The sequence below is a fragment of the Candida margitis genome (genome assembly GCF_024628925.1).
Source record: "Candida margitis strain CBS 14175 chromosome Unknown scaffold33, whole genome shotgun sequence".
Classification (NCBI taxonomy): domain Eukaryota; kingdom Fungi; phylum Ascomycota; class Pichiomycetes; order Serinales; family Debaryomycetaceae; genus Lodderomyces; species Lodderomyces margitis.
In genome coordinates, this window is record NW_026261796.1 from 17,171 (window position 1) to 30,238 (window position 13,068).

Below are 13,068 nucleotides of genomic sequence, written 5' to 3' on the forward strand. Positions count from 1 at the left end.
GATTTGAAAAAAAAAAACAACAAAACACAATGTGTGATTGTAGGAAGTAATGAGGTTAGACACTTCTCCCACTACAGTGCATAAGTAGGCTTTATTCTAAATCAATCTAACATTTTATAAAATCGAAACTAAACAGTTTTACTTTTTACTTATTCGAGACGCTGATAGTGAAGGAGCTACACGATCCATCACTCAAATAAATCGACGTTTGTGCGCTTGAGCCCGAGCCTGTAGAATCACCCAAACACCAATTGAAATTACCATCAACGCCAATTTGTCCATTTTCAATTGCAAATTTCGTTTGCAGTGAATCTACTGACGATGCACAAATGAAGTTGTTTGAAGAATCAACTCCACAAGCACCCTTTGATGATGTAATGGCAATATTGTCGTCCGATGATTGGGAGAAATGGTAGGTGGCACAAGTACCCGATGTGTACCATTTACCATTGGAGATTAAACAACCTGATTTGCCACTGAGTTTGATGTACCCTGAAGATGGAACTCCTGTAGGAGCTGGTCCAGATGTAGTAGTGGTGGTGGGATTTGTAGGGTTTGGATCAGAGCCAGAGCCACCCTTTTTGGGTGGAAACAAAATACCCGAAGATGGACAGTTGGAATTGGATAACGAATCAATGGGGATGAAATTCTGTTGCAAAAGTGAACCTTTAATATGATGGAAATACCAAATTTCACTAATGGCATTGTTTGAATCACATTTGAAATATACGTCAGCACCGAATTTGGAGTTTAATGTTTGTTGGATTTGCGATTTGGTATACGTTTTCGAATTACTTGGAGTAATGCCGGCATCAACTAACCATTTGTAAGTGGGCAAAGTTTCAAATAAATCATACAAGATCTTGTAATAGTTGTAAACATTTTGATACTGTTGGTAATCGGTATAGCATTTAGGCAAAATTGTATTGATGCAAGTTCCATGTTTATTCCATTCATGGGCCCAAAGTGAATGATCATTACCATTGATGTCCTTCCACGCATTATTCAAATTATCATACAACTCCTTGTCATTGAATGAGTCAACAATTATAGATTCCACTGTGCTTCCATCGTTAGCAATGGTGTTGGAATTGTCGCAAAATTGCTCATAAGTTCCATCACAGTTATCGGGCCATAATCCATGTAATGTGAATAAATCATCTGGACCAGTGGCTGGGCTATAATCCCAGAATTGCGTTTGCAAGAGTATACCACCTGGTGCCTCGAAGCAACAAGAAGCAGCGTTTGATGACGAACATGAGACTGGTGAGTCGTTGGGGCAACTGTTGTCAAATACACTTTGGGCGGCGGAAACAGTTGACCAAAGAAACTGTGAAATTAACATAATGCAAAAAACACGGGTGGAGGCGGTGTAATGTTGAATGTGGTTTTTATTGATGAAAAAATAAAACACTAGTTGAGAAGTTGGGTTCCTATTTATAGCGTACGGCTCCAAGTTAGCTGGTGTTTTAAATGAAGTCAATTTGTGAAATTCGCATTGTAATTTTGTCGGCGGCTCTTAACACTTTTGGTTTCTCTTCTTATCAAACGTGGTGTTTTGTGTAACTTCAGTGGAGTGCACATGGGGTGGGTGGGTTTCCGCTCGGTGTAATTGAGCGCAATTGGTCAGAATATGACGATGAAACAGCATGCTTATTCGGCGATTTAGTAAATGGGGGTTGTTAAACGGCTTTATGACAGAACGTACATTTTGTAATAAGCCTCCTTTGACATTCTTCTCTTGCATTGATGATAGACAGGACAACATTAAAACCATGTAGGAAGCATTTGATTCAGAGAAATAGCACCCTCCTGTTCCCTTTGGATAAACCAAACAGTTTACGTCACCTGCTTGAAAAAAGGGGTAGATACATAAATTACTAAACCTTTCAACTTACTAATAAGTATGGCTAAATTTCGACCAATTAAAATTGTCCAAAAAAGTGGTTAATTTCAAATTTACAATGCAAGAGACTTTTTTATTACACAAATGACATTATCGTTTTATAATTAAGAAAACGAATTTAAAGTTGCGCCAATTTGTCTTTTTGGTCTAAACTTTAAGTCAGTTTTCTTTTGGTTTTACGTTAAGGCTAAAACCCACGTTGTTGCTTTGGGCGTAAAAAAAACATTGGTCTAATTATAACTCTCTTAACCTTTTTCAAACAACTTACTCCAAGGTATAATTATATTTTGCTTCAATTTGAACAAAAAAAACCTCCAGTAGATCATTATGAAACTCAATCCTAGTACAAATGAATTGCCGATGCAAACCACATTTTTTTCATTAATCAGTATCACTTCTCATACAGCTGCTAGTATAGTGCTTCACAGGAGTCCAATTATCTTCTAATGAATGTCGGGTGCAAACTAAAACTTTGGGCTTTTTTGTCGTTATCGCGTCTGAACTTACTTTGACACAAGTGACACGTAAAAAAATAAAAAATAAAAATTGCAATCTGCTTTAATCAGAAGACAAAAAAAAAATTAAAAAGAAAAAAAATAGTCTCCTCTGTTGATCATTCAGGAACATAAAATCTAATCCATTACAATCTACATTCCTTAGAAAATACAAAATGATCTGGCTATCAGAAAGACAAAGTATGTATATATGGTAAATGAATCACCCTAATTAACGAAAACTAACTCATCTCACCTTTTTTTTAAGAATTTGGTGTTGGTTTCACCGCAGGAGGAATCTTCTTTTTCATATTTGGAATATTGACCTTTTTCGACTCCGGTTTCCTTGCCTTGGGTAACTTACTTTTCATCATTGGACTTATCCTTATAATTGGTCCTCAGCGTACGGTTTCCTTCTTCACACGTCCAACAAAGATTAGAGGCACTGTATGTTTTGCGTTGGGAATAATATTAATCTTGATGAAATGGTCATTTATTGGGTTTATATTGGAAAGTTTTGGAATATTGGGCTTATTTGGTGATTTCTTTGGTACAATTGTCCAATTTTTGAGGTCTATACCTTATATAGGGGACGTTTTGAGCCATCCTTTTGTTGCACCTACAATTGATAGACTAGCTGGTATTAACAATACCTTGCCAGTATAAGAGATAGAGGTGGAAGGGACAGAATTACTGTTGAATTTTTTGTCAAAGTAGGCAGAGTGTGGAATTGTGTTTTTGTATTGTATTGTATTGTATTGTGCATTTCCTTGTTGACATGCTTTTGTATATTAGGTTTTAGGGGCGAACCGATAAGGTACTTTTAGTGAGATGGGTAATAATTAATAAACGACGTATACAATTAGATAGGGTGCAAGTGATGTTCAAGGTTCACAAAAAGGGTAAGTGAATGAGCAAACTTCTATACTTTAGAAATCGATTGATATCCATTAATTGCATATAGATTTCGAAATTTTGCGATTCAGGGCATCCTCGCAGTTTGGCTAGGATTAACCTAGATTATCAAACATCTCTTGTGGCAATGATCTACATATCTTTTTGATGCATATGCATTTAGCCTAATCTTCTGTAGACACTTTTGCACTTCTACACTTTCCGCCTTCAATTTTATTTGACCTCCCCATTTCATGACAATATTTACTTTCTTTTCTTGTCGATTAACAAGGTAATGACTTGAGTTTTTGCTTTGTATTTATGTTGCATCGGCTTGCATATAAGTGTACACGTGACAAATAACTTCCCTTTTTAAAGACTCTGGAATAAAATTTTGAAAAAAAAATCCCAGATAGTTTAGTGGCTAGAATTACCGTTTGTCGCATGGTAGACCAGGGTTCAATTCCCTGTCTGGGAGCAGTTTTCTTTTTTGTTTTTTTTTGCATACACATTTTTTTGACCGCCGAGTAAAGCGAAATCTCCAAAGCTCAGTCTAATTAAGCAGCGAATGTTTTATACAGCTCCTAACCTTGATATGTCCCTTGTTTGTCGCAATGTCTCATGGCTTGGTAAATTTTTTCACACGTTCATATCTTCTTAAAGCATATTGATTTGGAAAAGTCAAACAGAAAAAAAAAACTAATTTGAAGTTTCGATGCTCTGCGCAAACACATTCTCCACATCGCCTTCACTTACCCATTTATTATAGTCTCTAACATATGGCGCCTAATCGACGAGAAGAGATTAAACAGAAACAGGAGCTCCAAGCTCGCTTTCAATTCAGTATATCTCAAAACAATGCACGGGCGATGAACTGGTTAAAACCAATTTCCAAAACCGATGATACAGAATCAAAATCAGAGGAAACTTCATCGGCATTGCACACTACACAGGGGACAAATTCAGCCAACTCGATGGAAGAGGATGTGTTTCTGAAGCTACGCGTTATACCTCAAGGTGCAGGACTCAGTTCCAAAACCACGCAAACAATTGGTGATTTCCTCAATTCAAAAGATATTAATCAACAGAAAACTTCGGACAACAGTACCACATCGCAAAAGGTGAATGGTAGTGGAAGAGGAGGTGGAGGAAGTGTTGCCATGAAAGCACTATTGAACAAGATGAGAAATGAGACAAGAAAAGAGCTTAATCAATCACGTCATACAAACCAAGGGTCCAATGTACAGCAGCAGCAGCAGCAACAACAAAGTACGAATAAAGTGAATGGCAAGAAAGGAAGGTGGAATGATAAAGGGTTTTCTCGTGGTGCAGAAGCAAAGAAAGCTGATACAGCTGTTTCAACTGCGGGATTCGATTCAGATTCAGAATCGGACGATGATATAAAAGCATTGAAATCGAGATCGGCAAGTAAAATCAATAAAAGTAAAGTGGGCAAAAAGGCACGTCCATTTTAGGAAAAGAGATAAAGGTAAATCAATGGTAGAATATATTCATAAGCAACTGATGCCTTCCCATCCCATTCAAGAACCAGGGATCTTTATACTTTTGAAATTGCATTTCTGAATAGTGGTGCACAACAAGTCTAGCTTATAAACCACAGCTACTTAAACGATATCATCAAGGTTTAATCTGATGCTTTTGCAGATAGATTGCAGGATTGGGATCCAAGACGGCATGGACTTATCCATAGTCTTTTTTCAATTCTTTGGAGTTGGTGTCGGGTGCTCTATTTGATGAGTTTACGGCTGTATGATGAGAAGAAAAAAAAACTCATCTTACTGTGGACAGCTGCTTTCATTAGGCCTTATTTACTTCCAACAAGATTTACTATCCATCGACATTTCTTAAAGCGAAAAAGTAAATGTTTTACTCTGGGATAGGATCTTACTCAATTGAACAATTACTTCAAAGACTATATTTAGTAGCAGCCTCAAGTTCGTCTCGGTCGTTTCACCCTCCTTCTTGCAATGTACCTTCTCCACTCTCCAACAGCGGAACTCCACGCGCGAGCAGCTCCTGGTTGTTTCAAAAAAAAAATAAAAAAATAAAAAAATAAAAATAAAAAAATAAAAAAATAAAAAAATAAAAAAAACACTACAACTCCCATTTTTCGTAAAACCTATACACATTCTACACAAAGAAAGAAGGAAAGGCTCAAGAACTAAAGTAAAATTATTCACACGTTGCAGAAATTTTCTTTTGCTAAAACATTTAGGCTGTTAGATGCGTTCTATATATATCGAGGTTTTAGCATAAATAAAAAAATCAAAAACACTATTACACGTGTCACATATACGACATGAAACAATACAGAAGAGTGAGATCATTGAGGTTATCGTGCCAGTTATTGATGCAAAAAAAGTGGGCCCATTTTTTTCTTTTGTTTTGAACTTTGGCTTTAGATCTAGAAATACACAAAGTAAATTGAAATAACAATACAAAAGAGTAATAAATTTCTATTGTAGAAAGAATTGTGCTGGCTCTTCTGAGGCGCCAATGTGCATTCGGTCCGTTTATTGATGTGGCGAGCTTCGCTTTTGATATTGTTTGCGTCATCGAGCAAGCATTATGCGCCCCTGCCTTCCTTATCGCTGGAGAAAAAAAGGCAAATCAACTACGCACCAATTCCAAACATCAAGGCACACAACCTTTCTGTCTCTCATTCTCACACCTCTTCTCGCAACTTCCATTCATTCCTAACAGTGTGCCCCCAATCTACAACTCTAATAAAGCAATCATCAAACTCTTTTTCTCAAATCACAAATCAAATTTCTCTATTAATAAAACACACAAAACACACAAACTAAAATAAAAAAATTAAACTAAAAATTAAACTTAATAATAAAAATAAGAACATATTCTTTTGTAACACACATTGTTTTTCCTGAATAGGTCAACATACCGAAAAAAAAAACGAATCAACCAACTAACGAGGGAACGAAAACGAAAATGTATAATATTCACAACATTCTATTGGATAAGGAGTTAAAAGAACTCAAAAATATCCATCCACACTTTCAATTCCCCTTGACTCAACCAGCATTTTGCTTGATACCACTACTCTCCTCACTGCTCGACGACGAATGTGAATTCTTCTCTTCGCGAATCAGGGACGACATGTAAAGCGGTTGCCTATTTTCAAAATTAGACGCACTCGTTGCATTAGCAGTGGTGTTGGTGCTTGTAGATGATGGAGGAAGAATTGTAGGCGTACCCCCAGAAGAAGGTGTTCGTACCGTAGTTGGTGACGTCGATCTCGACCTTGCCATTGCATATTGAGTCACTGCATGTGTAAGTTTCGGCAAGGCTTTAGAAGCAGTCGTCGAGTTGGCTGAGTCGTCGAGCATTGAAGTAACACTAACTTTTTTATTTGGCGGCTGTGGCTTAGTTATTGCTCCGCTGCTAGCATTAGTATCGTAGCTTCTTGACAATGGCGAACTTGATCGAGCGTTGTGGGACGACGTTGCGTGTCCATAAACAGGCGTCGTTGGACGCAGTGAGTGTTTCAATCTTGCTGACGAAGGTGGCGCCGGCTGTATTGCTTCCTCTGATGCAGCACCAGCAACTCCACTATTGGTATCACCATCACCATCACCATCGACATGTTTTGGCGATTGCGGAGTCACTGGCCTCATTTTCACTTCATCAACAACTTCATGCGGCGCAATAGATATCGAGCTCTTTGTGCCAAACGATATCGATCCACCAAAGGACGATGTACGTTGAAACGGATACGAAAATGACGATTGTGTTGATGAGATCGATGACGACTTGTTGGAAAAAATCAGCATCGTTGAATGTGACCCAATCGACCCGCCTACCGATATACTGCCAGGCGCACTATTGTTACCTCCACCACCTCCTCCATTAGTGGGAGATACACCACTGATTGAACTCAATGTATCACGCTTGCTTGTGGCTGCGTGGAGCTCAAACACTGAAGGACGTAACCTATCCTGCAACGAGCTTGATATGGAAGGAATCTTGGTTGCCGGAGGTGGAGGGCCCATACGGGCATTATTATTGGAACTGGCACCTGACGCCAAACCAGGGAGCGAGCGTGCTTGTAATTGCAACAGCGACTGTGAGTCCGATTGATGGTTATTCTCTGAAACTGGTCGTTTAGGTCCAACTGGGGTCAATGGTAAAGAGTAAGACGCAGTTCCTGCTGTTGCGCCTGCCAAGGTCGACAATGGATGTGGTGTTATATCAATGCCAGCGGCATTTGAACCTAAAGGTGGCGTTTCCCCCGTCGTTTGATTGTTGTTGTTGTTGTTGTTGCTGGTTACACTATTCCTATGGGGGATCGGGGCAATGATCGGGGTGATTGTTGATGATGATGATTGCGTTCTTGCTCCTGGCGAGCACAATATTGTCGATTGTGACGAAATACTGGAATTGGCAAGAAATGAACTTGGACGATGAATAGATGATGGCGGAGGCAATGTCACCGATTGTCTTGAATTGATTGTGTTGGACGATATACTCCTTTGAATGGATAACCGGTTTCCAATTGAAGACGGCGAGATGCCCCTGTTGGTCAAGCCTCCAATCGGCGGTGTTATTGAGCTCCCTGATGGAATTGGTGCCGAAGCTAATGGATCACATAACAAAGACGGGTTTCTTTGACGTGACCCATGGTGGTCATCCCAAACTTTTCTAAACTGGAGATTTGGTGCGAACTGTTCCATGGGTGTAGTCCGCTTTTCAGGTGGGGGTTGAGGTTGAGATTCGGATTCAGGTATTTGTTTGTTTTGAGGCGTCGAGGAGCGTGACGACCACCTTTGATCCTTCTGCTGTATGGGATTTTGCTGTTGTGGTGGTTGCTGTGGTGGTTGCTGTGGTGGTTGATTACTCACATCAGAGTTTGAATTTGGAGTGAGTGACAGTTCCTGGTACTGCAGCTGGTATTGGGCAGTTTGTGGTGGTATCTGGTCCGGTGGATAAGCAAATGAGTTAAACCTCTGCGGTTGCGAACGAGTCGGATTCTGGTTAAATGATGAAGATGAAGATAACGGGGGTGATGCAGCCGTCGTTGTTCCCCCATCCAGTAATTTATATTGCGCGTTAAATCCTTGATTGAAAATTGGTTGCTGATGTTGCGCAGGTGGCTGTTGTAATTGTGGTTGCGGCTGCGGCTGTGGTTGCGGGGGTGGTTGTACTTGATTAAAGTAAACGTACGACTGTTGCTGCTGTGGTTGCCCTTGGTAATAGTAATATTGTTGTTGTATTGGATGGTATTGCTGCGAATTTGGATCATATATAGCTGTTGGCTGTGACTGTTGATTCGGCACGTATACCGCATTGCCCTGGTCTCTGACGAAAGTTTGGTTTGGAAATCCAAGATTCTCTTGCAAATGAGGCGCAAATTGAGGTTGCTGTAGATGTATGTGTTGCTGCTGTTGCTGCTGATGATGATGTTGTTGTTGCTCTTGGTAGTACTGTTCCGGTAGGCGTTGTTGTTGCTGCTGGGACAAACTTTCCCCTCGTTGATACTGCCTCTCATTACTATAGCTATTATTCCTTGAATTACTATTTGAGCTTGACCTTCGCTTTATATAAACCAACGAGCTTTCATCTCCTTTTCTAAACTTGCCACTCAGATGCTTGAATTCCCATATTGGTGGCACATCTTTATTATCAATCAAGTCGGGGTTATCTAAATTATCACCCATATATCCCGAGCCCACTGCTCCTTGTTGTTGTTGCTGTTGTTGTTGTTCCAATGGTCCGTTATTCAATCCTGCTATATTCATGGGATTATATTTGAGTTGGTTTTGTAGTTGTTGGTGGTGATGGTGGTGGGCATCGCTGACCTTGTGGAAGCCATACATGTGCAACTGACGAACAAAACTGGCAACGTTACCATGCTTGAAATATCGCGTCAAACAATCAGCAAACTCCTTGCCAGGGTATAACGCAAATGTGTTATTTTCAGGATTGTTGTTACTCCACCATATTAGATTATCTAGACTAGGGTCACTCAACATGGTATATAATTTGTGTACAAATGCATTCTTCTTGACACGGGTCTCGCCCTGACTCTTCTTCGACATGATGGATCTATTCTCTCCTTGTCTCTCTAACTCTATCGCTCACCTTGTGATTTATCTAAAAGCACTTGGTGGTGTGGTGTGGTTATCAACTTCGTTGGCAAAGGGGTGGGACACCAGTTGCGGTATTTAAAGTTTTATTTTTTTTTGAAAACCCGAGGAAACACTTCGGTCTCCGCAGACGTTTCGTTTGTAGTAAGTTGCTTGCTATGCAGTTTTTGAGTTTGTGAGGGCTATCTTCTTTGCTTCTTCCCTAACTCTCTTTCTCTCTCTCTCTTATATATATATATATCTAGTAGTTGTTTGGTGTGCTAAAAGGGTATGGTTGAATAAAAAAGGACTACTTTGTTTCTATCTTTATATTTTATTTTGTTTCTTCCCTTCTTTCTTTCTTTCTTTCTTTCACACTTTTTTTTCTTTTTTCTTTTTCTCTCTCAAAATTTTTTTTTTAATTTTTTTAATTTTTTTATTTTTAATTTTTTATTTTTTATTTTTTATTTTTAATTTTAATTTTAATTCAAAGTCTTCTCTTTTTTTTTTCCTTTGAATAAAGAACTACTTTCTTGTTACTGTTGTGCTTTGTGTATTGTGTATGTGTATTGTGTATGTGTCTGACTTCTTCTAATATGGCTGGTATATAGATGGTGTGTATATGTGTATGTGTATATATGTATGTAAGTGAAGAAACTTCCTTCTCTGTATGGATGGCAAAAAATTATTTTGTTTTGCCTATTAGTTAATCCTTTATTCTTTTATCTCTATCTTCCTTCCACAGTTCTTTTTCTTTTCCTTTCCTTTCGATGTGTGTGTCTTTTCTGTGTGTGGGTGGGTGTGTGTGTGTGGGGGGGGATCAACTGTATGTAAATTATAACATTTTCAGGAAGTCAAACGTAATTCTTATTCTTTGCCTGTTTTGGCCTTTTGTTCTCTCTATGGCTTGAAAAGTATAATAAATAAAAAAATAAAAAGAAATTTCTTTTGTCTTTTTATTTATTATACTTTTCTTGCACAATGCTCGAGAGATGCGTGTCTAAAGAGAGAATAAGAAGCAACACACATATCAATGACTATTATTATTACAGTAGATTGTTCTCTATAATAATAATACCATAACATACCATACCATAACATAGCATAAGAAGCAGGGAAAAAAAAGAAGAAGAGTCTAATGTTCTTTCTCTGAGTTAAGGAATGAAGTAATAAAAAACAGCTTGTCCTTTTTTGTTTGGAAAGAAATAATACTGTGATGACGTATGCGGTGTAATATTAAGACACGATGAAGAGAGATGAAATACTAGTAGCTGATCATTTGTAGCAGCCATTCTTTTACATCCTTTTCTTCGAGAACTTTCCAAAAAAAGACCAAACACTTCAGTTCTTTTATTCCACTTCTGTCCTGTATGAGCTGTTTTCTGTTGTACGTTTGAAAGTTTGCAAGAGATTAAACTTCAGGCGCTTGTTGCGGTATTTGTGTACACTCCCTCGTTTTTGTATAATTTTGTTTTTTTATTCTATTTTATTTTATTTTCTGTAAAGATGCTCCTTTTTTTTTATTCTTCTATTGTCCTTTGTAATGTTGCTGCTGCTGCTACTACTACTACTATTAGTTGTTCTTTGTTCTTTATATTCTTCCCTTTTTTTGTTTCTGTACAAAGTGCTTAGTCTCAAGTTCCAAAATTTAGCCGCTCAGAACTGGGGGTGTAAATTCCAAATTATTTTTTTTTTTCATTTTTTGGTTCTATTGCTGTATGCGTATTTTGTGTCTTTATGTATGCACAATGTTTGACAAAACACTAAAACTTTTAAGATTGTTCTTTGTTTGTGTGCATATATGCGTACAAACTGCAAGCGCATCGCTTCTAAAAGAAAAACAACAACAACAACAACAAAGAACAAAAAGACAAAGAACAAACAGCCCCAATACCCTTTTCACAAATTCTCCTTTTCCTCTCTTTGTTGTTTGACAATTTGTACAACTACTACTACTCGCCTCATTGATTGATGGCTAGTACTTTGTGCAAAACCACATGGGGCGGACATAAGCATTTCCACATTTTTCCATTCTTTTTACTTTGACTGGCTTTTGTTTTAGGGTCTGCGCGCAGATACACATTAAATAGTATCTAGAACAGAAGATTGGCTTTAATCACTTTACCACTGCAGAGAACAATGTCCCCTGAAGAACAGCAAGGGAAAAAAAAAAAGAATTAAAAATAGACGCAATGTACGGTCTAAAAAGAAAAACCTAGAATGTTTTGCATTCCGTCTGTTGCTTTTTGTACCTTTTGAAACAGTAACTAGGATAGTATCGAATACTGCTTTTTTTTCGCCAACAATTCGTACCTGACCTTCCTTCTTCTCCACTTCCAAACACATTAAGGCAACATTTATCTCCAGAATTATTAGAATCATTTGACTGAACCCATCTGGCGGTCAAATTAAGCAATAATGTTTAAACAAGAAATGCTATTTCAGACGTAAAGGTCTATCTCTTTGTCCTGCTTGCGATTGTTGCATAGTGTGTGCTCCTGGGAACTGAAAAGGCTTCATGGTGTTAGTTAACGCTTGCAAGTTGTTTCGGACGTAATATTGTGATGTGTGTCGTGGTCGGTGGAGTTGTCGCAAGTTTTCTGAAGAAGCTGTTAAAAAATCTTGCCAAAATTTGCCTGTAGGCACTGCTACAATTTCTCTCTCCCAAAGATCATTAGGTGACTCTACCATTGACTCATGAGCTTCTGTATTTTGCTGTATCTTGACTATCTTCCTTGCAGTTAAAGACAAAACAAGAATGGGGATCACATTTTTTTTTTTTGGCAACACATTTGGTTGTAAAAAAGAACTAAAAAGATGAAACGGAATCATAAACCAATGAGACAAACTCATAACCATTTTTTACATTCTTACCGCACAATAAAATCCCCTTTGTGTACATCAGTGCTTATGTAGTAACTGTTTGTGCACTTTCCACTCTCTGTTCAAGTAATTTCAACACCCCCTCCCACCATGTACAGTTGTTTAGTACCTATAAATGTATGATTGCTAAATTCTGCTGTTGAGTGAAAAGACAATAGACTTATTTTCTTTAAAAAGCATTGACGACAGATTTTCGTCTAACATTTTCTATTTTAGTGTGATATATTTTTGTTCCCACCGATGTGCTTCTTCTTCTATTGTTTTTGTAAGAGCGGGGTCCAATTGAACGACCAAAAAAGAAAAAAGAAAAAAGAAAAAATAAAAAATTGCAAATTCGCCGTATAAATCTATTTATATTTGTAATTACAATCTTTACTTCAATTTATTATCTTTTTTTCCGTCAATTGGGGATGTGATGGAATGATGGTTATGAACCTATTGCTGACACATCATCTAAAGATATCCATACATCTGGATTTAATTTGTATCAAGCAATTCGCAATTGGGAGAAGTTTTTCTATTGTGCACTTACTGCATATGCTATGTTATGCTATGCTATGCTATGCTATGCTGCAGCCATACTGGGATTGTGCAACATTGAGTTAAATTCTTAGATCGTTTCACATGTATGTAGACTCTGATTGAGACTCATAAATAAGATCACATACAGCAAAAACATTTCGTGTATAAGTCCTTGGCAAAGCAGTTCTACAATTTCAAATACGAACATTTTTGTACTTTCATCTAAGAAAAGCAATCCAGAAAGCAAGGCGATTACTCGAAAACA

At 37.9% G+C, this 13,068-nt stretch overlaps 5 protein-coding genes across 5 annotated transcripts; 2 read left to right on the top strand and 3 right to left on the bottom strand. All coding sequences in view use genetic code 12, as the record gives it.

The window, feature by feature from the left end:
* Nucleotides 1–145: 145 nt before the first annotated feature.
* CANMA_001960 (uncharacterized protein) lies at nucleotides 146–1,345 on the bottom strand (the record flags this gene model as incomplete). Its single annotated transcript, XM_051813976.1, has 1 exon — nucleotides 146–1,345. The coding sequence occupies one exon, from the start codon at nucleotides 1,343–1,345 to the stop codon at nucleotides 146–148; it is 1,200 nt and encodes a 399-aa protein (XP_051672390.1).
* Nucleotides 1,346–2,576: 1,231 nt separating this feature from the next.
* CANMA_001961 (uncharacterized protein) lies at nucleotides 2,577–3,066 on the top strand (the record flags this gene model as incomplete). The annotated part of the gene is made up of 2 exons (XM_051813977.1): nucleotides 2,577–2,601; nucleotides 2,669–3,066. The coding sequence occupies 2 exons, from the start codon at nucleotides 2,577–2,579 to the stop codon at nucleotides 3,064–3,066; spliced, it is 423 nt and encodes a 140-aa protein (XP_051672391.1).
* Nucleotides 3,067–4,073: 1,007 nt separating this feature from the next.
* Nucleotides 4,074–4,769, top strand: CANMA_001962 (uncharacterized protein; the record flags this gene model as incomplete). Its single annotated transcript, XM_051813978.1, has 1 exon — nucleotides 4,074–4,769. The coding sequence occupies one exon, from the start codon at nucleotides 4,074–4,076 to the stop codon at nucleotides 4,767–4,769; it is 696 nt and encodes a 231-aa protein (XP_051672392.1).
* Nucleotides 4,770–6,347: 1,578 nt separating this feature from the next.
* SFL2 (Sfl2p) lies at nucleotides 6,348–9,371 on the bottom strand (the record flags this gene model as incomplete). Its single annotated transcript, XM_051813979.1, has 1 exon — nucleotides 6,348–9,371. The coding sequence occupies one exon, from the start codon at nucleotides 9,369–9,371 to the stop codon at nucleotides 6,348–6,350; it is 3,024 nt and encodes a 1,007-aa protein (XP_051672393.1).
* Nucleotides 9,372–11,834: 2,463 nt separating this feature from the next.
* On the bottom strand, nucleotides 11,835–12,879 carry CANMA_001964 (uncharacterized protein; the record flags this gene model as incomplete). The annotated part of the gene is made up of 2 exons (XM_051813980.1): nucleotides 11,835–12,124; nucleotides 12,864–12,879. 2 exons carry the CDS (start codon nucleotides 12,877–12,879, stop codon nucleotides 11,835–11,837), a joined length of 306 nt encoding a protein of 101 aa, XP_051672394.1.
* Nucleotides 12,880–13,068: the final 189 nt, after the last annotated feature.